The sequence below is a fragment of the Lasioglossum baleicum genome, chromosome 7 (genome assembly GCF_051020765.1).
Source record: "Lasioglossum baleicum chromosome 7, iyLasBale1, whole genome shotgun sequence".
In the NCBI taxonomy this organism is placed as follows: domain Eukaryota; kingdom Metazoa; phylum Arthropoda; class Insecta; order Hymenoptera; family Halictidae; genus Lasioglossum; species Lasioglossum baleicum.
In genome coordinates, this window is record NC_134935.1 from 12,777,287 (window position 1) to 12,805,071 (window position 27,785).

Below are 27,785 nucleotides of genomic sequence, written 5' to 3' on the forward strand. Positions count from 1 at the left end.
CAATAAAGAAACACGCGAGGAAGATTCACAGTGGGACACAACGAGCGAAACACAGGGACGGTATAGTAATTGTGCCGGAGATTCTATCATAGGCCGAATAAATCGGTCCTTTTATCGGGCTGTCGGGGCCGGCACAATCGAATTGAATCTTCATTGAAAGGAGCAAATTGACAATTTCTCGCGCGCGTACGTCGGACAATCGCGGTGTACGTTATGCTCGCGCGACAGTTGAATACGGCCGGTAACGTATACTTCGGTTTATTGTCGAAACGTCGGAATTAGCGAATAGTTGCGTAGCTCTTGGCAGCTTGCGAGGACAGACGAAACCGTAGCAAGTACTACAAAAGCAAAAGCAAAGCGATAACAAACCGGCGAGCAAAACGGCGCGTCTCGGCGACCGCAGGCTTGCAGGGCACGCAATTGGTTTCCCCATTGAAGTAGTCGAGCGCCCAAGGAACACTTTGCCTACCTTCCGAGCACACGCACGCACGCATCGCACGGTACACGCGTGCTTGCGTGCCCATTTTGCATAGCCACATTAATCCCCGCTACGCTCGAGTAATTGCAGATTCCGGTAGTTTGTGGCGCCACGGTCACGTGTGGATGCGGATTTTATTCCGCCAGCGAGACGCAATTACGCGAGAAGCATTCCAGCTCATTGCAGCCCGCGAAGTCACCCTAATCTGTTCCTGTCTCTTTCCTTTCGAAAGGTTAATTACCGGCATAGCCCTCCAGGCTATGCCAATGTTGTGTCGCGTTTCGCCGATTGATTTCCGCGAGAACGTCTTCTCCGATATTTTTTATTGAAAACTTAAGTGGAACTCCCTATAGAGAGTTCTAAAGATATACATTGGGGTTAACATAAGGTCTAATATACAGGGTAAGTCACCTAACGTTGCCACCTCAAATATCTTTGTTGTTTAAAAATAAAAATTTTCGAACTTTTCTTATTACAGCCAAGCGAAAACTGATCGACTTTTGTTTAAAATATTTTTTTGTCAGATTATCGCAAGTAATTGAAAAGGCCACCTTCATCCTTTTGAATGGTACTCCAAGGTCATCCGAAGGTCATGGTATAGTAGGTCATTGAATTCGTCTCGATACGGGCTATAATACTGCTAAATCCAAAATACCAAGTGCCATTTAAAAAAATGAAGGTGACCTGGATATCTCTAAAAAAATCACATAAAAACAAAAATATTTTTGATATCATGTGAGCCTCACTGAACCATTCAACCTTGTCCTTCAGACATTTGACGTATCTTTAAAAACAACAAAGATATTTGAGGTGTTAGGTGACTCACCCTGTATATTAGGTTGATATGATAATTTACGACTGTACATTGGTAGTATAGATATTGGAATCATTTAGTATAGGCATTGAGAGTATTTCGAGACTCGTCATGCCGGGAGTGTCTTTACCAGCTGGTTTATGAAATTTGCCAGTATTAGCGGAGTTGTGTGTGTACGTGAACAACCGTAAGCCCGCGCAGCAATAAAATGTAGTAATACGACAGTAAGTTATTTCCCAATGTACATAATTTCTTTTATGGCCGCGCGGTTTGAGATGTTTAAATAGTTCTGTATTTTTTGTGTACACTGGCTTAATGACTTCGCAGTTTATTGCTATCGGCTTTAAAATCTTTAAGCCTGGTTTTAAACGGGCTCGATCACGGGAGAGCTTCATGCTCGATTTCATTCAAACCTGACCTGTGAACATTCCTCTGCGATCGGAACTGGAGTAGCGTTACTTGGGAAATTTTTTCGATTTTTTAAGGCGACGATGTGTGGTGGGAAATGCGATGGGAAACAGTAGAGTAAAAGTTCTCATTTTTTGTTAGAAATTACAATTAGAAATTTTAATTAATTTTTCGATTTTCTCATTAATACGTTCGTCAACTCGACGTTGAGATAGAAATATCGCAAATTTTCTGGGAGAAGAAGCGAGTACCGAAAGCCATTTCAGCAAGCAGACTCTCAGTGCGGTTTCCTGAAAAAAGATTCTCATTTCTGCGAAAGATAGGTTTATGGTCACGGCCGGACAAGTTTATAGGAGTCCGAAGTAAGTAGAATAATTTAAGATGTTCCCGGACAGAAGAGCCGAACTGAAATTAAAAAGTCCAAGTTGGGATCTCCGTACGCTGGTGAACTAGTTCGGTGGGCGAGCAGCTCGTACCGATCCCGAAAAGAAGTGTATCAATATTGCCTCAATTACGCGCATAATAATGCAACCAATTAAAGTATGTTTACTTTCAATTTACACCGTTTACGATTGAAGCGAGTGGTATCGGGTAATTAAAGTTGTCATGCGTCGTAATTAGCCCGCATTTAACAGTTGTTATACGATCGCATATATTAAACACCGATTTCCAATGCGGCGTATGTCAATAAGAAAAATAAAATGCATTAGCAAGCATAATCTCTGCTTGTGATTGCGTTCCCAACCGTTAATTCGCATTTCATTTGTGGCCGGTGATCAGACCTGCCAGATTATCCTGTTCACTGTATATAGTAGAACGAAGTTTGTTACCGCAGACATTTCCTGTTTATCGGTAATATTAAAACGTATTGCTTCCGAATAATTTATGAAAATTCATACTTGCCCCGGCATTCTATCCACTGGCCGATCCCGTGCTGGAGGATTTACCGCATTAATTAGACTTTGGATCATTATGCGAAATCAAAATTGACTAGGCTAATTGTGGAAATCCGATGACAGGTCAGAACTATAGTGGACTCTCCCAAGTTTATATAGTCAATTACTTCTACTATTTACTACTATGTCTTCTTTGAAGTCTGCCTCGTTTTAACCCATTCCAGACCGATGACGCAACAGTTGCTGTTTCTATTCGGTAGCAACGTTTGCGTCATGGACTAAGACGAAAGTTATTGGTCAGTTCTACGGTTGCAACAAAGAAAATCATTTGAATACTAAGTTCAACTACAGAACAAGATTTCTAAAGCATTGTGACCGCTTTTACTGTGATCTCGAACGTGTTGAGCACATAAACAGATGCAGACAAGTTTGCCTCCCTTTACGTGTCTTGCTGAAGCACAATTATATAAATAAGAAATCCAGAATACAGACAAGTTTACGTTGTCTTACGCGTCAATATTCCTGTCAACATGCTACATCCTAAATGTAGACGAGAATGTGTCCTTCTAAGAATTTGTGTGTGTGTGCATTCCCACCAATGTTCTACAACACGATCAAGAAAGATGTTTTTGAATATGACACATGCTAAACCTCACCAAGATCCTTTTGCTAAAACTATCACATCCAATCCAACACTATATCGAGCACCCAGTACATTTTCCGTCGTCAGCGGCAAGATAGATGATCGGGAAGCTTGCATAACATTCGACATATCATAAAAGTCTCACCTGGGCGACTAGAATCGCGCCGGGGGCACCTGGTCTGGTAATTAAAGTTTTTCCTTAATCGGTGCGGTCCATCCGAACGTTATTTATGAGGCTTACCGACCAAGCTCCGCTTGTCGTCTCCCGTCATCATTCATGGCAGAATTAGAAAAGACCATAACGCAAGAATTTAATCTCACGCCGGCTGGCATGGGGTGGCAGATAAGATAAGGGACTAGAGAAAGAGAGGAATGGTGGCAAGAGAGGAGAGACGAGCGAAGAGAAGAAAAGCCGATGCGTTCGAAAAAGAGAAAGTGAGGTAGAGCGACCGGTGAATAGCATGCAAGAAAAAGAGACGAGGTGTTCGAGAAGAGATTCTCTCGCTCGCGTTGGTCGCAAGATATCTCGAATAGCAGTGTAACGCGGTAGGACGGCGCGTAATTAACGCCTCATGTAGATGGTATCGTGTTGTAGACGATCCGCGTGACGACCGGTGATGTACGGCCCCGCCGCCCTGTACGATAATGGAATATTATTATCGGTCAGCATCAAGCAGCCGGGTTAAACTGCCGTGTGCCGATGGAGAGCGCCGATGCCAACAAGAGACCCAGGCACCACCCGATTCCCCGGTTCCAGTAAACTATTCGATGATAGCCTGATGATCCCGCCGATGCAGCCGTGCGTTAAGACCGACCACGCAAACACCGAATAGTTCTTCGGGTTGCCGAGGCTAACCGCGAGGGACAAGCCGATCTATCGCGGAACTTTCGCCCGCGCGCTCGATCATTCAACGCGAAACACCGCGTTCGAACGCCCGGCTAAACTGCGGAAGCGGTTAGGGGATGAAGAATCTCGAGAGGAGACGCAAGCCTCACTACTCTCTACCATACTGATCAAGAATCGAGACTCCACCGTAGATCGGGCTAGCCGGTACGCCGGGTACCTCAAATTCTAGCTTCTCCGCCAAACTGTTTCTAATTAATAGATTCTGCAATCGGGATTTTGATACTTCGACGACCCAATCTGTCCATACACCATAGGATCATGTTGTAGACGGTTTCCTCCTTTGGTAGCTTACTTTTGTGAAGGCATTTTTGTTTAACCTCCTATATCAATACCATCTGTGTTGATGTAAAAAAATTTTAACAACCGTTTTCTTTGTTATAAACAAGTTTCTGTTACAAATGTCCAGCGCCATCCAGAGGCGTAGATTCATCCTTAGGACGGATAACGTTTTTATACACCCTGTACAATATTTGAACACCCTGAAAAATTCTTTCAGACATTTTCCCACACCATTGAAAACACAATGGACGCTTTAGGTTGGAAAGGTAAGCCTGCACAGGAGTCTAACGGTTTCGATTACATTTTTACGTGGCACCTGGTAAAAAGGTGCATGACCGAAACGACGAAAACGAGCGAATAGAAGGAAAATCCCGCTAACCGTTCCAGCAAATGAATAGCCTGAAATTGAGGCGAGTAATAAGTGACGAGGCGACAAGATGAAAAAGAAACGGAGGGGTCGCGAGTGGTCAGATGCAGCTCCGGCTATCGTCGCAAGAAAACGAGGTGAGAAAAACGTCCTCGACGTCAATTTCCTAGCGAACTGCGGGCAGAGGAGGCGGGCACGGCCGTCCCGTCAGTTGTGGACAGAACCTCTAGCCGTCTTTTACAACTTTTTAAGAAGTCACAACAAAGTTCGACAGCGAGTTCCGTACAATGGCTTCTCGGATCTCGCTGCTTTCCCATTCCTTCGCCTCGTCCTCGGGGAGGTCGCGGCATTGTCTTCTCGCGTCGTTGAACGACGTCCCAGCGCGAATACGAGCCCCCTACCCCCACTCCCCCTAACACCCAGTCCTTTATGCCGATTATCCGAGATCAAGTTTCCAGAGCATACTCGTTAAATTGTTTTGAGATTACTGTGGCGCGAGAGTAATTAAGTTTCGAACTCCCGGGCCGCACCGCGACGGCAAGTGTTTACGATGAGTCATCGCCGAACCAGGCATAGTTAACCGCAAAATGAACTGTAATCGTTTCCTGATCCCTCGACGGAGAACGTTTGCCCGGTGAAATCTCATTTTCCAGCTTCTTATGGGTTCTACAGTCACTCGTAAACGTATGCGTGAGTCAGTGGTTCGGATGATTCGTTCGAGGGCGAGTCTGTGGGTCTTTCACTTTTCAACGGCGCGGCGTTAGAAGTATTTTAGATAAATTGCACTGTATTTAAATGACAGAGAACTCGAATGACAGTGATTATTAAATAGACGATTTTTTTTAGGTTTCCTACTTTCTAACACTTTTAGGAACGGTGACTGTGTCAGAATGACAGAATTGATTCAAAGGAGTGGACATTTTGGGGTCTCTCATTTTTTAACACCGTTAGAATTTTCTTGGAGATTATAAATTTGGGAAGAATATTAGAGTCGAAAGCTGTACAATCTAAAATACAGGACAAAAGAGAGTGGTAGCTACAAAATTTCTAATGGTCCGCTAGAAAAGTTAGTGAAAGAAGTAAGATTATAAATGGAGTTGTTTTAAATCAAAAGGACGAATTTAATTTCCTAAATCCTACATTTGTGTTAACATTTAAAAACAGAAAAAAAGGAACATATGTTACATAAAAAGGTGATTTCCCTCCCGAGGTATAAAAAGAGCATCTGCTGCTAAATTTTTCAATGATCCTAATAACAATTGAGGAGAACTCGAGCGGTTTTCATGAACGATTTTGTTTTCATCGGCGCGATAAAGTAGCAAAGTCGATCGACCGCGGCCGATTAACGTTTGGATGAAGAATTCATAACGAGCATCTGCTTAAACACGCGGGATCCCCAAATCAGATACGTTTTAATAGAATTTTAAAGAGGCGGATTAAACAACAGATACACGCGATTGTTGCGGGAATAAATTTTAATTATTGTATTTACGATTGCTTGTAATATAATCCGGCGATTCGTTAAATTCCTCTTCAATATTCGATCCTAATTAAAAGCTTGTAAATGTTTCAGAAAAATCAATATCGCTCCATTTGCATTCGTCGAATATTTACGATGTGTGCGGGGGAGAAACACCGAATCCGCGTTTCGCAGTAATTAGATCGTATTTATTAAGTACAGATGTAACGTCCACTATTGTGTACGTATTTAATAATTAAATCAGCACCGCGACGATTTATAATTACCGACAGTTTACAAGTCTGTCGTTGGTTTTGTAGCTGAAAAAGAATTGATATTCGTATTAATTGTATGTTCCGAGTTTTGGCACCGGGAGAAAATTAAACATTGCGGTGATGTTTCCCCGGTGTTTATTAATGATCGAATGGGATTTAGCCCCGCGATTTCTTGTTGGAAAGAGGACTCCGCACTCGCGAGCGAATCGAATCAATTATAGATACACGCGTGCTCGAAATTTGAATGAAAATTTGTTTGTACTTTAAACAAAACAAAGGTGGATACGGACTGAAAAATATTTACGTTTCATACTTTTAATCCCAAAGCTATTGACATTTTTGTCATTGATTTCCACAATCAAATTCTGGAAAAATTTCTTTCATTCCTTCTAAAATTTATGAAAAAATGATTGACATGGTTGCAACTACAAAATATCCATCGAAAAATCAGAATTGATTTTCAAAAGTAAGAGTCGCTAAATTGCATTGGAAATATCAGATTGGAAACACTGCAGAACCAGACAATTTCAAGTTAAAAGTACATACTGTTCTTTCATCTCTCATAAAACTCGTTAAAAAATAAATTATACGAATTGAAACAAATTCAGTATTATAGGAAAGAGAGATGTATAACGCATTCGGGTCAAAGCAAATGCAAAAAGTAGCGGGAATACCGCGGGAAAGTAAATATACGAAAAAGGGAGGAGCATTATATTCCACATAAAAGTCAATTGCGAGGCTTTTGACAAATATTGCGCCACAGTAATGGCGGAGGTGGTGAGACGAGCGCATTCTCGCCGACCCAATGTTTTATGATTTTTCTGGGGCGGATAGAATGATCCTGATGCGGAGATTCACCAGGAAAAAGCTCCATTTACGAACTCCGCCTGCTAAACCGGCGAATTGAGTTTGCTTTTATCCAGACTCGAAACGCGCGGAGATCAGCGAAATCGTAGCTGTTTAAAGCCAGCCCCGAGAGCGCTTTAAAAAGCAAGAATACCATCCTCTTGAATCGGATATCTTCCTGTTTGCTTCAATTATGTACATTAAATGTTGCAAGCTGCTTTGTTTCTATCATTGAAAAGATCCTGAAACCCGGCTGTTTATTCGAATCTTTTCGACACGGTTTCATTCAATGCCAGTGGCGAAATTCAAAAACGAAAGACAGCTTGATTTTATTCGAATTGTATTTAGTAAAATGTTACACTTGTGTTTGAATTTAAAAGGATACAAATATTTGAATTTGGAGTTAAAATATTTTATTGTTGTTTAAAAAATGAAGTGTTAACATCAAATAAAAATTGACCATTGATAAAACTAGTGCCAATGAAAAACCACGGATGATCTTGAAATTACAAGAACTACGACCTCGATATAAATTGTTAACTTCCACAACATTGATCCTTCGACACCCAATCACATTTTTGTCCATTTTTTTCCAATCATCAAAAATGCCGATTGTCATGAATAAAAGAACCGTTCAATCGCGACAGATAATTAAACAAACCGCACGTCGGCAATGCATGCGCTGTTCGGAAAGTTCGAAAAAGAAGTTAATTTTGCGTTTTCGACTGGTTTTTGCCGAAGCAGTCATTTCACGGCAGTCGGGTGCAATCTAGCGGAGCGTGGAAAAAAGATTGCGCGTTTATTTATTCACTATGGCAGCGCGCAAGATGCGCCTCGGCGAAAAAAGTCGGTGATTGTGTCATCTTCCGTGGTCATCGTTCGCCGGTGAATTCTTGCGTATAACGGGTCTGCATAGAAATTGTATCGCGCTTTCGATCGGGGAACAACTTGGTATCTACGGTACTATGAAATTGCAGAGAACACCAGAATCCCGATGGTCTCGCTGAAAACGAACTGCGACAAATCTGATGTTAATGCGATCACAGCCGGAAGAGAAAGAAAGAGAGGGAGAGAAAGTGTCGTGCCACATTTCCCGAAAGCCCGGGGCCGGGGGGGGGGGGTAAGTTTGCATCGTTAGATGCGATCAGGATAAACGTCGTGTCGATCGGATGATCGTCGGGATGCTTTTGATCAGCGCGAACGAAAGTGAAGAAGTTTCTAATCTGTGGTCGCCGCACGTCAGCCAATTAGAGTTCGTCGGGGACGGCTCGTTCGAAGTTAGATTGCCGAGACTTTCTGACGAACTTAATGAGCAGATCTATATGATTTCCACGTCGAATCATCCTGTTTCGCTCTAATCGTGTCCCTTCCGCCTCGAATCCCCGGCGCTGCTCTCCGAGGGCAACGGCGCGTACAGCTTTTTCCGAATGCGACGAGAAAAAGATGAAAAAGAGGAACACGGCGGAGAGAGAAAGAGAAAAAAAAGATAGGAACGCGACTTTATTAACATGCGGTATGTTTCATCAATCGTAAATTGCTACCTGTTGGGAAGGGGAATAAAACGCCGATGACTGCTAAATTCCTAAAAACCTGTTCCAAGCGTGTACCGCTCGATGAAGGATCATCCCGTTCATTTATCAATTCTACACTCCCGGTGAGAGAATCCCTTCTTGCTCCTCTCTCCCTCACCCCGACACTCCCACGCGAAATATTCTCGGAGATTGTTGCCTGTAAAACTTTCTCCGGGGCTGCCCGTTTCTCTTGCTATTCATTTTCCTTTCGCGGAACAGACACGGAAACACTCGAAGAATCCGTTTCGCCGCGTTCCTCCTGGATTTCACGGAAATGCTTGTTCTCTCGGACATCCCTTAATCCCGAGGAACCTTAAATATTTTTTATCTTGTTGTTTATCGGGCGCCCGGCGAAATTATCTTTCGTTGCCGCTTCCTCTGCTTCGGTCGAATATTTTCCAGTATCTTAAAACCGCGTTTATACTTCAACTTTTTTTTCCGAACGCTCAGAAACGCTGTTAACCCCTTCTACTGAAGAATTTCGAATTTTCTGGAAAAAAGTTTATGATATCTCTTAATCCCGGAGAACCTTAAATATTTTTTATCTCCTAATTTATAGAGTAAAGAGTGAATTATTTCTCAACGCGATATAAACTTATCCAGCATCTTGAAACTTACACTTTGATAAGAGGCGTTTTGTAGCGTTCTAAAGACGAAGAACCCAACGCCATTTCGGGAGGTTCCTGTCGACTTATGCAATTTTTATAGGCACGCGTTGCTGTGCTTAATTTCCAGGAACCTTGAATATTTTTTACCTTGCAATTTATAGGGTACACAGTGAAGTTATCTCTCAACGTGGCTTCTTCCTCTGCGTTCGATCCAAATTTCCCAGCATCTTAAAATTGCGTTTATGCTTTGATATAACGCGTTTTGCAACACTCAAAGATGCAAAGATCGAACCCGACGCCAATTAGGGTTGTTCCAGTCGATTTGTTCACGTGTAAGACACGCGTCACTGCGCTTAATCTCTGAGGACTTGAAATATTTTTTACTTTGTAATTTATGGGGTACACAGTGAAATTGTTCTTCTTCGTCTGCGTTCGATAAAAATTGTTCCACGTCATTAAACAACATTTACACTTACACAAAACGCGGTCTAAAGGCGAAATGCATACTATAATTCCTTCATGAAATTTCGCTGGACTTCACCTATCGGCATTCAAAAATCGACTGGAAGAGCGTCATTGCATTCCGTCGCATGTTTCAAGTGGCTCCGCTATATTTACACTACTATTCGCCATTGGAACTGTCTGTATCATTCCAGCATCGCTGTCAGCTGTCAACCACCCTCGAAAACCGCGCGAGTGCCGCCTGTTGGCAACTTGTGCTGTTGGGAATTTTGATCGCACATTTAATGTTCCCATTCGATTCGGGCTCAATAGAACGAATCGAAACAGAATGGTTTACAACGCCGAGCAAAAAAGTTCCGCCGTCATCGTGGACCACCTTATCGGGACGAAATAATGAGAAACTTTTCAAATCGGGCACAGCCTGAGCCTGATCTCTTCTATTTCCCCCGGTTGGACACGCCTGTCTTCCTCCCCCTCCCACCTTCATCAACGCGCGATCAAACAGCGGAAGAAGGATCTCCTCTATCGCAGCGAAACGAGAAATTAATCCAAAAGAGCGCCGTAACCGTTTATCTTTTATTGGCTTGGTTCGCGTGAATCATCAAACGAGAGGATGCCGGGCAATTTCGTCGATATATTACGGAACACAACGTTGCCTTCCTGGAAAGACGATAACTTGTTATGAGCACTATTTATTGGCCCGTTTTCTATAAAGTTAATGGGACCTAAAGAAGCTCGATCGATGAGTTTTTCTATCCGTGAGCTATTTATTCGAACTGCGTTTGTGAAAATTGTTGCAGCGAATCTTTCAATGTACCTATACGTTGTTGGGGTTGTTCATTCTTCATTTTCCGGACTCAATTTGTCCGTAAAATATCAATACGTTAAAAAGGCGAACCATTTTGCAAGCTCCTTGAGAGTGACAAATAAACCTGCAGATCTTTATGAAAAATAAAAAAATCCAATTAAGAATTCTTCCTTCAGTAGTTTCTACAATTTCTAGCTATATTTCGCAAAGTAGGACACTGAAAAATAATCCAGCAATACAATGGTCCAATTCACTGTGACCTATTGACTGATAAGACCCTGTGAAGGAGTCACACCTGTGCCAGAAGCAGTGAAAAGATCGCGCGAAATTCAAACTGGCAGTTCTCACCGAGAGGCTGCGCGTTCCATAAAATTTGAAGAGGGCATTTTTAGAGTTCGCGTGTTTCTTGCCTGAAGAATGATTCCATCGGGCCAGTGGGATCCCGACCGAGCTTTGGGGGCAAGAAAAAGACAGGTGAGACTGCTTGGCGCAAACGGGAAGAGGCATTGCACCGAGCACGGAAACGAAGGCAAGAAGAGAAGCCACTCGCATTCCTTCACGCTTATTGGTTTCATCAGATTGCTTTGCTTCTATTACGTGGTGTCTACATGGATACCACGTACCCTCGGCACGTTCTCTAATACCCCGGAGGAACACCAAACAAATGAAACGGTGTGCTCGCGCCGCACCCCCTATCTTATCCTACCCTCTCTATATACTCTCTATATCTCTGTCTCTCTATTTCTATCTCTCTTTCGCTGCGGTTCGACGGGAAGTTACGTAACAGAGAAGCTGGGAATCCTCCATTACACTTACAGACTACCTATTCCCATCGGTCTACTTATATGTACCTGTTTGCAAACATAGCCTCATTCATAGCATTACGTAACAGGTACCAGAGGTTCCCTCAGTTCGATAGTACCTCCCAGCGAATGACGAAAATCTGAGGCGAGTCGGAAAGCCCCATTCGACCTGTTAATATGATCATGACCGTTGTTTACACCGTACACACTGTGCCCCGTGGGTATGACTCCGCTTCTGATGTGGATGTGATAAAAAGACACTTGGGGTTGGGGAATGTGTGTACAGTCTGACCGAGAAGTCCGGGGAGATTTCGAGAGATGGTGGCGGATACGAACAGTATTTAGAGAATTTAATTGGTATCATTGTGGCGCAGAGAAAAACAATTTATTAGCAGGATCAAAGTTTCAAGAGATCTCGTCAACTTTTTAACCGTACGTTTATTTGTAAACCTTAATTACTAGACCGCGGATTGTACGCATTTATGATAAAAATAGAGAAATACAACCAGTAAAAACACTGTTATATTATTTTCACAACCTATTAACTCTATTAAAAAAAGAAATAAATTTTTATTTCACCTCAGTTCTTCGCAATTGAAGCAGAAAATTTTGGATGAAGACCCGCTGTTTAACAATGACGATAACTCCTAAACAGGTTTATCATTGATATACCGCGCAGCGTTAAACAAATTTCACCGTGCTGACTTTTCGGGACGGAACGGTATGAATGCGTGCATGAGCGCCGGGTTCTGGGCTACCGCTAACAAACCTCAAACCGTAATAAAAGTTAGAATCTCCTATGTGCGGACAGGATGCCGGGACGAGTGTATACATGTGTTTACCCGGGCGGTATCCGACCGCCACAATGTTGCTCGCCTACATCGACCCATCCGCGAATAAGTATCTCTCTCCCGTATGATGACCATGGTGGGAGCGGAGGGGTTACGGTTAAGAAATGGTAACCCATTCAGGACATAATGAAATGCCGCGCATACAAGCATGTATTATGTAATCAGTTATGTACCATCCGAACCTAGCCCTTGGCATGTACATGTTACATGTTTGCGTAGCCGGCAGGTTAGAAACATTCGTTCTTGTTATTGATCACCGTTCGTCCTGCGGGCATGGCTTTTCTAGAGAGAAGGAGAGAGACTTTCGGAGAGAGAGAGAGAGAGAAAAGGCGAGCGAGAGGAAGAGAGAAGAACGTTGACTGACGGGAAAGCACAGGACCGGTAAGCGTCCATTGTACCGTGGTCAGCCGCCGGAATATTACTGACAAAACTGCCTACCGAGTTTACTCTTTGCCTCGTGGACTCGATCGATAGCGACAATCTGCGGTCAACACTGACGACGAAGGTCAATACTGACAACGGACACGGGTAACGACGATGACGAGGATACAGAACCACAATAATGACGCCCATGAACCCAATCGCGTGTAATAATCCGTAACTTAACCGATTAATAGGATCTCGTTATCACGCATGCATTTCATCGCGATTCCACCATACCCGACATTTATAGCAATGCTACGCGCTACAGCCTGCGACGACCAGCTGGGCTGATCATATGCTTACCGATGTCACTGAAGTCGTCCTCAATGACTTTGCTTTGCTTTCTTATTTTACTCCGCGACTATCATTAAAGGAGAACGTAAATTGCATTTAGTAGTCCATGAAATTGCTAGAACCACATTATTCTTTTTCCTCGATGTAGTGTACTTGATACACTTATTCGCGGGCTTAGACATAAATGATCTACGATGTTTATAGTAAAAGAGTTTGTTCTTCTAATATTTATTCGAGAAGATCTTATTGTTCACCAAAGAAACCGCTTCATTGTACTACTTCAATAAGGAAACTGATGGTAAAGACTGTGGGAAATGATTTTGGTAAAAGTTAACGTTCGAAAATAGGACGATTTTTGTGATTTTCTGGATCCATTTATACAGTTGATCTCCAATTTTTTATATATTTTTAATAGTACTTATATACTGGTGTTCTTATTGCATCTAATTGCACTAGAATTACAGAGTCCGTCAAAATGAACTTTCCACTGTCTCTTCCCCCGCTGAAAATATAATATGCGATAGTTTGTTTCGATAGTCTTCACGATAATTTCGGCGTCGTAAATACACACGTCGTCTTCGAGTCCGCGGGTAATCACTTCGCTAACGAAGACGAACCGGCGAGGGCGATAACGGAAACTTTAACACTTCGGTACTTTCCCGCGAAGTTGCGTTGACTCGGAAAATTTTGCGAACATCACCGCGGGACGTTGGCGGCTGACGTTTTCCGGAGAATGAAGCGGAATAGGGGCGTCCATTGTGAGAGCGCGGCGCTATGAAATTCTGGTGGAAGGTGAATACCACAAACGTTCTAAGTAATTTTCGTGCCTTCACTATATCTTGCCGCGATTCAACTGCGAAGAAATTAATTCTCGGACGCCGCGTAGTACATGGATAACACTTGTCTGACGAACGAACGGGACTTCCGAGCGAAACTTAAGTGGAAACCCGGAAATTGAACGTTTTTGTTTCGACTGTGGAAGATGAAACCGCGAGAGACAGAGAGAGAGAGAGAGAGAGAGAGAGGGAGGAGCGTCATCGATGCTCTTACCTTTGATGTCTACATCTCAGGTGGAAGAGGAAAAAATCCGGTTTTCAACGATGCCGTTAAAGGGGTTATGTTCCATTCTTTGCAGAAGAATGTTAAGTTGACTGCACGAACAACTCTTGGACAGCACGGCGCAGCATTGTCCCTTCTTGCGACCCTTCACCGGCCATGTTATCGTGTACTCACAGTTGTAATACAATGTGCACTATTATCATATAACTATCATACCGGAGGACTCGCGGAGAGCCATGCTACGAGCTTTCTGTGGAATGTGAGCGTCGGAGGCCCCTCGCCGGGCATATATCCTAATCAAAGATTTTATTGTGTCGTTACCGGGACCAGGAAGTTCAAGACTTTTTCATCTATCGTCGATATTTTCTCCTGTACAACATATATTACTCGGTTACATTCTTTGAACATTGTTTCTGCTAATACATTGCGGTGCGTTCCTATTTAATTTCCTCTTAAATATTACTGGCTGTACTTTTATATAAAACTATAGATATTTTTATATAAAAAGTTTTTCAAAGAAACTTTCTTAAGAAATTTTTGTAGAATATTTTTCTCGACTTATGATTTACGTTGATAGAAAAATGTAACTTTACAGAAAAAAAATAGTAGGCGATATTAAAGCATCATTCTATGAATTTTAAGGACAAGAAACCCTGATTCGAATACGCGAATAGCAAAAAGAACAATGTACTTTGAAAGAAAAAGAACGACAGACATCAGAGCATCGTCCCATTACCGTTCATTTTTCATTGGCTACTTTTACCGAAGAAAACACGTAACTCCTAACTGTACAAAGGCGCAGGATCGATTCCGGTACATCCTCCAGAAAGGATGATTATTTCGCCAACAAGCAATCAAATATTTTCGAGTAGCATCGTACACATCCCAAGACACAGGTCCTCCCGCAATCAACATGCACTCCCGTCCTATTAATATCCATCAACATTTTATTCCGCATTCTCGTCATAGCCAGTTGAACATTAAAACTACGTCGCATGTCGGGAGGTCATAGCTCGCATGTTGCGATAACGCTGTGTTTCACGTTGAACGCCGCATCGAGTAGAACACATTAAACAGATAAATTTTCTGCGAGCAGAGAGAGAGAGAGAGAGAGAGAGATAGAGAGAAAGAGAGAGGGGGTGAGGGTTCTCGGCCAATCAGCGAAGCCACTCCGGGATGCTCAAGAAAATTAGAAATCTGTTATTAGGAGAAACACATTCACGGGGGAAGTCCATTACGCAGGCTTATAATTACGAGGCGGCCCAATAGACAGGATCCTGATCAGGGTTGTAGGTGGATCGAGTCGCGGCTCGCCTTCTAGTCAGGCGAAACGGACATACGTTATGTAAGAATATCTACCGAGGTTGAAGAAGGTAGAGAACCTAGAGCGCGAACCTTCGCCTACGATGCATACTGACTGCATTCGGCCATTTGTATGACGAAAATTCCAGAACTTTTGATGAATTCCAATGAGGAAGCCTGAGTTAACGCATGCTACCTTGTTCCCGAATGAAGGAATTTATTTAATCATTTTTCATTTGAAAACAACTTTTTTTATTTACGGAGGCCATGAATAATGATAGTGTAGTAGACTATGCTCAACAAAAAATGCACTGTGTTAAATACTGCGAAATATTATATATCTCGTGTCAGATTGAGCTTATGCAAAAGATGCGATTTTGTTAAGAAAATTTATTGAAATCTTTTTTCTTAAATTTACTCGTAGAGGATATATGAAAAAAAATCAATTGCAAAATTTTTACCGAACAGACAGACAAACAAAAAGACAGACAAGAAAGCGAGCTAATAAAAACGTGGTAAAATAATAATAAACGCAATAATAGCAAAATATTAAGAAAAAAGTCCAATCACAAGAAGTCGACCTCAACAAAAGAAAGATCACCTTCGTATTTTTATCTTATTCTACAATGTTTAAGCCGAAATTTAAGAAATGTTCACCCTGTCGAAATTCAGCGAAAACTGCTACGATTTCTCTGGGAGCGTCGGTGCTAAAAAGACGGGTCTACCTAAGCAGGGCCGATCATAACCATCCTTGTCGAGGATATATTCGCGAACGACGACGATTGCAAACGACGTACGAGGCAGGATTCCGGAGCCAGGGCAGGGCCGAACGAGTCTCGATACGGCCAGCCCGTTGGAAAAATACTGAAACCTATATCGTTAATCAGGCAAAAATTTCCGCGGTTACGCTGGCATGAACGAAGAGAGAAGAGCTTTGGGCAAGTGCCAATCTAGCATCAAGGCGTATAGCCTTCGCCAAGAACTGCCACGAACACACAGCGGCGGGGCCGGTACATGCTGCTTTTACAGAAGGGGGAGGGGGGGCCGGGTCGCTCTCTACTCCCCACCACCGAAAAATCGTACATTTTTATTTCTTCCACTCGCTCTCCTCCCGGGGCGAATTCGCGTGCGCATCGCGTTTCCTGTGTTCGCCCCGGCGAAAAAATTTCTTTGAACGCCGAGCCGCGTCGAGTGGGCTCCGCCGAAAAAAATCTGCAATCCCTGCGCACTCTCGTACCTCCGCTCTTCTCGCCCGAATTTTTTGTTTTCCGCCCGGCTACCGAGTGCTCGTCCTGACGGGCCCGGCCTTCGATTAACCCTTCCGCAAACCCTCGATTATCTTGAGCACTTTTGTTTTCGGCAACGGAAATCCGACGCCCGAGAGGATATTGCTCCACGGGAAACAAGAGGTTCCCAACACTGTGAAAGTCTAATAATTTTGAAAATATGATCTTCGAGAAACGAAATGGACCAAAGTACCGTTCTGGGGTTAATGCGATTTACGAGACGAAATCGAGGCGACATTTATTTGTCGAATTGGACGCGATAGATGCAGAAGCGTTGATAGCAGCATTGTTAAAACGAGAAAAGCGATCGGCGGATGCTGATGGTGCACGTAGGAGCGACGTTGCAACATGGTGGGCAATGCGATCGCGATTTTCCGTGTTCGATTAGCCGATTCCTGTGCGCTCGGAGCGCGAAAGGCGAACAATTCGAGGTTGGTTGGTTGGACTAGGTTGTGCATGCATCATCGTGCGACGGAAAGAAGGCGATGATGAGGCGAATAGAGGACCAGGAGAGGGAATTGTGGCAAGGGAACGAGACCGTGTAGCCCTTCGGGAAGAAAGTGAAATACGTTACGATCTGTCTTAAGCCTCTTCTTCCGCGGACGATACGTCGTGACTGCTCTCGATAATAGGACTTCTCTCGAGGTGGGTGGAATATAATACGGAACCAGGTGGAGGAGGGAAACGAGAGGAGGAGCAATGGAGGGTAGCGGCAACAGGAGATGAGACGAAGCTTTCCTCCGGGTCCCGTTATTTCGCGAAGGTTCTTATTTACCTTTCTTTCCTCCGGCCGCTCTTCCTTCTCTCCACACATCGTATATTTTCGGGGCGGAGGGCTCGATACTCGACCCAACCACTTCGTGATCCACTGATCAGGCCCGCGACGGCCCGTGGAACATCTACCGAACCGTGACCCGCAAACCATGCTCTCCTCGACGAGCATGATCGCGCGTACTGGCCGTGGCTGGGAAGAAGGTATTCTGGGCGGTGCAGGGGATAATTTCATATCTTGTTAACTATTAAATTTAGGACGCATGTGGAGGTCAATGCATTTTTATGCAGAATTTGATACTCTATCGATTCACGATGCAAGAGGTAGGTCATTCCATTAAAAGAAATCAAGGTGATCTTAAAATCTCTGAGAAGTCTTCGCTCTTATAAAAAATGTATACATCACAATATCTTCCCCCTACACCGTGCAAGTTTTGTATATATCATTTTTTCGTATTATTACAAATAACGGAAATATTCAAGGTTATTCAAGGTAATAAATATTGTAAAACGATTTCCTTCTGTCTGCGTTGTAAGATGACTTTAAAATGTGACGTTACGGAACATAATTTGTTGAGTTCGAGGATAAACCAAAAATGGGCGAAACATTATATTGGGATTCATTCATGCAACTTTGAAAAAAATTATTCCTAATCATTTACTTAGACGGAAATACTACTACACATATCCCTTGTAATGCGAACACCAGATTCTGCCCAGTTAGCACGCACTCGAACTGCGAGTTAAAAGAAGCTGTTCTCCAACGTGAGAGACAGAGAGTGCGGCGTCCACGGCCTCGTACCTAATGAAATGAGTTACGGAACTGGCATAATTTTTTACGATCGACTACAGGGAATTGCGCGAGGTCGAAACTTTTTGATGAAACGAGATTTCCGGGGCCGAGTTCCAGCGGGTCTTTTCTCCTCGGTTCCGTCTTCGCTCTCCTTCCTCGATCCTCGGTAATTCCGTGACCGGCTGCTCGGTTTCTAATCTGGCGATGTACCGTATACGGCCAGCCGAGAGCCAGTTAATGAACGATCAAACAGCTCGTGATCCTCGTTTCCTGTGCACACCGTCTCCCGGCTATCATCGGCCACGCATTCCTCCCGTCGAACGGATTTATGGAATTCTAGATAGAGTGTCTCGTCGCGGGTCACGCACAGGAAAACCAAACCCGATATACCAACCAACAAGACCGGTACCATAGTTTCGGTTATTCGACCAAAGATAAATTGTCGGCTTGTGTCGCCGTGCACGCGAATCTCAGAAAGCGTATCCCCTGTTACGTAGCACTACACAGTCTACGCAGATTTTTCTTCGAGAAGCTTTATGCAAACCCGCTATTCGAGCTAGCTGTCGCGCGAACGGTACTTTCAGTTGTCGTCGGGGGTCAGAGATGTTAATTTATCGTCGCATGTACCGGCGACGAAATTATATAATAATGGTGACGATTGAATTTCAAGACGGCCAACCGACAGAACACGTAGAAGCACGGACACGCGAATTTACGTTTGCGGTCGCATTCCCGGTCTAACGCAGCTCGGGGACACAGCGCGAGGAATATTTAGTTGCTGGCGAAGCAGATTCGAGAGATGACTTTGCGTCGCGAGGATCGCGCAAAGGCGGCCCCGTTAAACATTCACGGTAACCAAAAATTCGTTCACAGGCATTCGGAAATCGTGGTGAGTGCCTGTCTGAAGTTCAACGTGTCCGAGCCTGACTCAGCGTAAATGGTTTAACGATGAAACTGACTCGTCAAATGAATCGTTTATGATTTCCTTCGTTAATTTTTCACGGTATCTTAATTTTGAAAGGATCCGGAACGTTCTTAGATCAAAGTGCCATTATTTTAGACTTGTTTCTTCAACCGTCGTATGATGCTTAGGTGAAAATAAAACATATTTTATTTACAGGTACTGTAAAATGATTTACTTTGCGAACTGGTCCGGTGTATTTGGTTGAAGTAGGAAAGTTTGATTAAAACACAGTTTGCTTAACAGTTGTTTAAATACTAAAGCAGCCCCTATTCAACCACCCAAGTGATTTTAGAATTTTATGTTATAATTATCCGGAAAAATGTTACGTACAAAATTGATTGATATGAGCCCCATTTTACCATTCAACTTTGTCCTTCAGACATTTGACATATCTTTCAAAACAACAAAGATATTTGTGGTGACTCACCCTGTATACAAGTCCCTATAAAAAGATAGTTGAGAGGTAAATTTCGGATTGGGTACCGAGGATATAATAATTGGCTGAGATGCGTGGCCTACCATCCGTCGACGTGTCCGAACCAGGGAAAATGTTGGTTCATCGATTCGCCTGTAGGGAAAGAGACCCGACACGGAAATCTCTCTGCGACGTGGCGTGGCGCAACGACGACGTCGGCTCGTCGTTATATTGGTGCGTGTATAATGGCAGTGCTGCCGGTGCAGAGGCTAAGCGGGGTGGGATCGTAGATTCGACGAGTAACTAGCGCGCAGCTGGCGAGCCTTGCAAATTCACGATATTCGCGAATCGACGGAAGTTACCACGTACGTTCGGGAGGCAGGGTGGTTTAGGGGCACTTTGAACCAACGTGAGGCGAGGCTCTTGCCAAGCCCAGACCAGCTTCCACTCCCATTCGCCTCACGGTGGGGTTATTTCGGAATGGGAAAATTATTTCCCTCGGCATTCAGGCATCCCTGACGGGTGCAGCGCCGCGGCTGATCTCGATGCTACGTATTTCCTATATGTTTTAAATGTACCGCGGGATCAGGTCCGACAGTATATACTGCCGTTCGCTTCTGCCAAGTAGACAGCATGATGCCGGTACCCTTCTCTCGCTCTCACCCCTACCAAACCGAAAACCACTTGGACAACTCGCCGGATTTACGGGATGCCGCAGCGAAAAGTATACCGTCTGAATATTCTAATTGCGTTGGAACTTATTAGAGGGATGGTCCGACTTCAAAGCTCCAAACTACGTAGCCAATGTTCGCCAATCTTTAGCTTTGATGCTTTTCCATTTTCGTGCTTCCTTTCTAGGGATTTCTGGACGCTGTGCTCACAGAATCTCATTAGACATTTACAGGAATGATTTTCTCTATCCATAATTTTATATTTTAAACCAAGACAGTAAAGCCAGGTGCTATTAATTTCGTGAATGTTTTACTAAGAGTGATTTTGGAATTAAAACAGCTTGGGGTGCAAAGGGTTAATATGGAGTGCAAAGGGAAATATGGCAACGCGAAATAGGATGCAATAACAATTTGAAACCAGTCGCGTAACCTTGACGGACAGGTGACATTGTTCTCCTTCCCATCAACATCCAGAAGACACGTTCTCCGAACTCGACGGTCATTGTTTACATCATCGGCGACAACATGTCTGCGCAACACTCGTTCGGATATAAATACGGGAAATACGCTTCGGGGTTGTCAGCAGAAACGGTAGAGGTGGTAGCGGTAATGGAACGGCGAACGGGAAATCTAATTTTAAAGATACCTGGGCTGATGCGCGGCGGCACGGCGCTTCAACACGCTTCGCCGCCGGTAATATAATAATATTAAATTACGCCCCAGCGTTTTATACGCTTTAGGAGTTACGCTAATATCGGGGGTGATTAACGTGCGTGCCGTGCCCTAATATGACGCAGCCAAATTCCGGAAGGCCGGCCGACCGTACCGCGGGATAAGATGTGGAAGAATATTACTTCCTTTCAACTTCAACCCTCCCCCTCTTCTAATTTTCAACCGCGGTTTTTGCGGTGTGTTACGCGATTCGAAACGGCGTACTCGGTTTATGTTGGTACTCGCGAGCCTTTTCGAACACGGGCCAGCACCGGGAATATAATACCATGAAGATCTTCATTGCTCATTAACTGGCTTTCGGACGTGCAGGTAACGGGCTCGAAACAACGCCGCCCGTTAACGTTTATCCTTTTTATCCGACCTACGATCTGAACGTAAATTTCACTTTGCCCCGTGGAATTTCCGACTTCGTCTCCGCGATCCACGGATAGCCAGAACGGGGCTCGAAGAATGTCCTGGGCGGTGTTCGTCCAACATCCATCCGTCAGTTTTTCTGTGTGTGTGTTTCAATGTGTATCTATTTACAGTTGGGGATAAAATTAATTGGGCAGCCTTCAGTAACTAAAAATTTGTTTTTCACATTCGACCAAACTACTTTTGATTTTTTTAAAATAATTGTATAATGAATATAATTAAATATTAGGTGGGCAAGAAAGTAATTTCGGTATTGTAAGGTGAAATAGAGTTCAAATTTTTTAGTCGTGCGATGAATTTTAACGAATAAAATATTGTCCCTTTTGTTCGATGATCTTTTGCCAAAAAGAATAAATAAGAAAATATTTTATCGATTAAAGTTCATCGCTTGAATAAAGAAATTCGGTCTTATCTCACCTTAAAATACCGAAATTACTTTCTCGCCAACCCAATAATTGAATAATTTTCTAGAAGATGCAGCTAGAAACTCGTTATAAAACTTCATTATATATTCGTTATAAAATTGACTTCGCTGTTTCAATATTGATAACAGAGGATTCGATTCAAGAGGAATGACTGACTCGTTATTACGCGGGGAAGGGTTAATTGAGAAGCGAGCATCCTCTAAACTATTAGCAAATAGTGGATGCACACTCTAAGGATGATAAATCTAAAGAAGCCAATAAAGCTGTCAAGGGTGCAATACTACGATGCAGAATCAACGCACAACGTTGTGCCGGGGCTGGCAGCGTGACGTGAGAGCCACGCATGTTATCGGCGACTAATTTATGGGATATTAATTGCGTTTCATAGACTAGCGAATTCGGTTAAACTGTGACGGGGTGAGTGTGGCGAAACGACTGGAACGAGGACGGGAAGCTGATGGCGGTACAGAGAGCGGAAGGGTGGCGCGAGAGAAAGAGAAATAGAGAGAGAGAGAGAGAGGGGGCTGGAGAGAGTGGTAACACACGCGCTAACCGGTAATCCACTTTGAGTCTGAAATATAGAGCATAAATTCCGGGCTCTATCAAAGGACGGCTGCGAAAATTTAAGGCCCCGATAAATTAGCATGCTAACGAGGGGCGGTGGTAGAGGAAAAGGGTGTAGAATTGGATGGCGGGATTGTGGGAGACACAGAGAGGAAGAGAGAGAGAGAGAGAGAGAGAGAAACTGGCGTATTCATCCATAGCGTTTCGGTCTCGGTCAGGTCGTTCGAGCAGCTTTTCCTGCGATAGTAATCAAGCAAAATATTGTGGCAACGGCCGCCGGGCACTTCTGTCGAGGTTCTTGACTCTCTGCGGAGCAGATCGTAGGCCCGTCGTACTGGTACCTTGGGAGATCGCGCGGCGGACCTTCTTTTCCCGTTCTCCCTTCCTGACTTATCTTTCAGTATCCGCCCCCTCCTGCCACCCTTCTCTCTCCCACCACCCCGATCATCTTCCGCTTCTCATGAGCACGGTCGTGAATAACTCGATGCTTTCGTTACTTACAACGAAACAAGAGGGAAAGAGAGCTAGATACCTCGCTCTCATTCTCTCCGGATGGGAGGTGAACATAAGACAAGTGCCGGGAGACGAAAGAGGGCAGATCTCGTGGTAGATTAAGTTAAAAAGGGTTGGAGGAAAGAAGGTGGGGGATCAGATGGGGGTAGGGCTAACGAGGAGAAAAAGATCGAAAAGACGAACGACAAGGAGAAGACGAAGTAGAAAGGTTAGCCGGTTATCCGATTCTATGCCAGCATGTTAGCTGTCACGGTTCAACTACCATGGCTAAAAGTTAGGAGAAACTTCCTAATGTATGTGGGAGACTCGGTCGACCGGTGGCTCGCATCCGCACAGTATGACCGGGCGGTCCAGGTCGTGGCCTGGCGACTCTCCCTTCCTGCCTTACTTCCTTGAGAGAGAGAGACCTTCTCTATCTTTCTCTTCCCGTGTGCAGATCGCACAGCTAAGTCTCCTCTCTCTCTCTCTCTCTCTCTCTTTCTCCGAGGCCTTTTGTTTAGGCTCTCTCCTCAGCTACGCTCACACGAGCCAGAACACCCACTCCAGAGGAGAGTAGATACCCGTACGCGTGTTCGATCGTGGCGTGCGCGCGTCCAATCGGTAACCTCCTAACCCTGTTCGATCGTACCCTACAACGGGTGCGGGCACGGACGCGCAGCATCTCGCACGCTTTACGAGCATATGCGGTTAAATCCGACCGCCCCGGGGGGCCCGACAGAGATAACAGCAAGCCTCGGTTACGTAACTGATATCACTGGTAAATACGTGTTAATGACTTACTAGGTAGTCCCTGCTATTCCATTAACGCGCGCGCTGTGTCCAAAAATTGTCCCACCGAATGATTCTTCGGCGATTTTTCACGCGTTTTCGAAACACGTTTCCATTTCTTAAATTATGAGTGAAATACGAGAAAATTATTACGTTGCACTGTTTTCTAAACGAAACTTATTAACGATTTCTATGATATAATATAAATATAAATAACAATAGAACTAAATGCATTAAAGAAAAACTTTCTCTCGAAAGTAGAGAGGATGTGACATCCGTGTCGTGAACCTCTAAACAAAATTCGTATAACTTTAAGATAGTGGTACACCCACACGTAGCCAGGAACACGGTTCCCTGATCAATCGTTGGGTCCGCGTTTTCTCGGGACGATGTACGGCTCGGATACTGGAAGTTCAGCCGACTACTGTTATCACTATCGACACGAAGGGAGACACACACAGATTGTGTCCACTCGCGGGATGAGAGGCATAGTCGAGGAGCTATTGCGCAAAGGCTTCTTCTTAGCGACTGACGGTTATCGTTCTATTGGATCTAAGCACGTGTTTAGCTGGCGCTCTCGGGTCCTTTCCGCTGATTGCCCGATAATGAATGCAGGTGTTTGCGGTCCTATATTCCGGCCTGGTATCGGCCGCTCATGGGAGACAATGTGCCCGAACGAGATGCCACCGGTTCTGCGAAAAGAGACACACATGGCTCTCTCTCTCTCTCTCTCTGCTCGTATGTATGTACCCCGGCTTCGAGAGCCTATCTCGGTGTCCTAAATAACCGACCGTTTTGGGCCCCGTTACTCGCGAACGCGTCGCCGCATAGTCTTTGCATAGCGATTTTCTACGCCGCGCCGCCGCCGCCGCCGCCGATCTTTCTTACATACGTGCGCGTATCTAATATTCACGGTAACTTGTCGACAAGACTCCGTATGATAATAGCGAGCGATTAGATTGTTTGACAAGCAAGTGTTACAAGCGGCCCGCGGGTCGTGACATGCAGTCCTCGCGCTCCTTGGCTTTGCTGACTTACTTGGGACCTCCTTTGCGCCTCGACGTTTCTCCTCTATACGGTTGTTATCTCCATACTTCTCCTCTACCGACTGCTCACGACTCAACCGCATCCTCAACCCCGTATTCAATTCAGGTGTGCGCAACCTACGGGAACCTTATAGAACGCCGCCAACCGAGATACCATGGCTGCGTAGATACTTCCGAATAGTTTATGCAACGCTTAAGACCGAGATTATTGCGGCTTACAACGTGTCGGCGAACGTCCTTCGAGGAATTGAAAACACGATCTTCCCATTGCACAGCCACGCAACCTTCTCCACCATTGATTCATTGATCGAGGACAGTGGGACCTCGAGCAACCGAACCTTTGATACCCGAGAGGTCTCTAGTATTCCGATACTAGACTCTTCTTTGACACGATTTTCAACTAATACGGCCCAAAAAAAGATACGTATACAAGGTGTTCTATTTGAAGTTTCACACCTAATTATTTCCCAAAGTACAGCTCGTTGTATCTTATGGTGGTATCACAAATCTTCTCTAGGTCGACGTGCTTCCGACATTGAATGACCTTGCATGACCTTGGAAGACGAAAGTGTTATAGGTCAATAGCTTTATGATAGAATAATTTGTTCTTTTCCGAAAGTTTGAAGTATTTCTCTGGTGATTTTGCAAACTGTTTATGCTTCCCCGTAATATTTCCGTGGAGCGTTCCACTCGAGATTTGGCGGGAAATCGGTTCGACGGGAACAGTTTCGGCACAATTTAGCCGCGATCATGATAACAGCGATAGTTCAGTCTTCCCGGAGAGATATGTCTGCCATTAATTCACGATCCCAAGGGATTTTTTTGCGTGAGGCTACCGCTTCGCAATTCCCGAGGAAACTACGATACTCCTTCTCAATGACGAATCGTACGATATTACGAACCGAAAAAATGATGACGGAAACATGGAAGTTGTAAATCATCCGGCGCCAAATAACACATCTGTGTACTGATGATATCATCGATAAACTTGCACACATTAGGCTAGGAACAAGATGGAATCTGTGGGAGGACGAGAAGACGATAAGACAGAGAAACAGAGAGAGAGGGGGAATGCTGGGAGAAACGTAATACAATCCCGTATCCAGATAATCATTCGGAGTCATATATTCTAAGAAGCTCCGCTGAAGAACACACAAATAAAAGAGCCGTGGAAAGATGAAACGGGAAAACTTCATCTGAACTTGGGATTTTTTTCCCTGGCTACATTTCACGGCCGAGATGAAAAATTCTTGCCCGTTACAGATGGAAATAGAAGCTGACGTTTCCCGGAATTTGCTATATAATATCTAATTCTTTGCCTACCGCTGATTCATACACGTCGTGCAGAAACATATGTGTCTTGCGTCAAAAATTATTCCATCAAACAAATCAAGTGTATATCATTGTAAAATATATGAAGAAAATATTAATATAAAAATTAACACATTTTTTTCATAATGTACGGAATGAAAAAATTAGACACTGATTTCTCAGAAAAGATTTAACCATCCCCAATCATGTATAACATTTTTGTGGTAATGTATATTATTTTTTATTGTTCTATTGCTTTGGTATGCTATTTAAATTTTCGCCTAGAGTTTATTATTTTATATTTGATGAAAGGGCAAAAGAATTAACTAATATGTTCCCAGAATATCACTAGCCCTTACATCATCTTTGTCTAATATACAGAGTGTCTCAGCTGAAGGAGGCCACCTAAATGTGTCTCCTTTATTTTTAATGGCACAAAAAATATTTATGCCATAATTTAAATGGTATCGAAGGAGGAATATCATAGAAAATAATTTCTTTTGTCCGGTTGTTTTTTCATAGTTTTTTCAAGGTCACCGTGATTTTTTTTATCGGGAAAACTTTTTTTTTTATTACATTTTATAGCGGCTGAAAAAATACATTTGAATATGCTTAAGTCATTATCAAGATAGAACAAAAAAAGTGTTCCCGATAAAAAATAACGATGACCTTGAAAAAACAATGAAAAAATAACCGGACAAAAAAATTGTTCTTCTATGATATTCCTCCTTCGATACCATTTAAATTATGCCATAAATATTTTTTTGTACCATTAAAAATAAAGGAGATATTTAGGTGGCCTCCTTCAGCTGATATACCTTGTATATACAATATTATTTATTATGTTTAATATACTATGATTCATTCAACAATCTTATTTGCGATTTTGATCGAATGGAACAACGTAACAATTCTAGAACAATGACGTTTTACTATTACCAATTCAGACGCTATTGTCGCATAACATTTTCCCGGGAAAGAGATGTTTCGCGCGATGAAGTTAACAAATGTAGCCTCCGTTTTACGACGGACTGTAAAGCAATAAAAATTGCGTGATTCCCGGCGAGAAGAGCACGGAATGCGTTTTCAATAGATCTCAATAGCCTCGCCGCGATATATCCAGCAAACGTGGCCATAAAAAAATCGAGTCCCCCATAAATGTTTTCCATCCATTGATCCATTTTTTTCTTTTCCGCGGGCGCGCGCTCGCGGGAAAAAGGTAAAGGCGAGAAGTGAGACGACAAAAAATCTTCTGCAGGATTTATTCCCGCTTCCCATGAAACCTTCAGATGCAGAAAGTGTGTATAGATCCACGCGCGCACACACGCAGCACGTGCGAGAATTCCTTGGAGGGTAGGTATTGTCAGGAAAGCTTAAAAATGCTTACGTTTCTATATAAATACTGCGGATTCTTGTCCTCTGCGCTCTGAGAAATGCACTCACCTGGAACAGAAAATATTAGAAATAATTTAGCACGAATGTTCTGTGCTGACACGCTGGAAAATCTTGCTTAATTACTGCTAGAAGATCAAGTGTACTGTGTAGGTATTTGCAGAGAT

At 43.7% G+C, this 27,785-nt stretch overlaps 3 protein-coding genes across 6 annotated transcripts in view; 1 reads left to right on the forward strand and 2 right to left on the reverse strand.

The window, feature by feature from the left end:
• Positions 1 to 27,785, reverse strand: part of Atg16 (Autophagy-related 16) — a 642,505-nt gene that overhangs the window by 175,689 nt on the left and 439,031 nt on the right. The gene's annotated exons all lie outside the window — the stretch shown is intronic.
• The window catches only part of LOC143210246 (uncharacterized), a 473,171-nt gene that overhangs the window by 77,078 nt on the left and 368,308 nt on the right, over positions 1 to 27,785 (reverse strand). Inside the window, exon 4 of the mRNA XM_076426928.1 lies at positions 1 to 27,669. This exon is cut by the window's left edge and continues 77,078 nt beyond it. Coding sequence (XP_076283043.1) covers positions 27,590 to 27,669 — 80 coding nt within the window. The 3' untranslated portion in view covers positions 1 to 27,589. The remainder of the gene's footprint in view (positions 27,670 to 27,785) is intronic.
• Neo (ZP and PAN domain-containing protein neyo) overlaps positions 1 to 27,785 on the forward strand; it is a 211,294-nt gene that overhangs the window by 607 nt on the left and 182,902 nt on the right. The window lies entirely within an intron of this gene.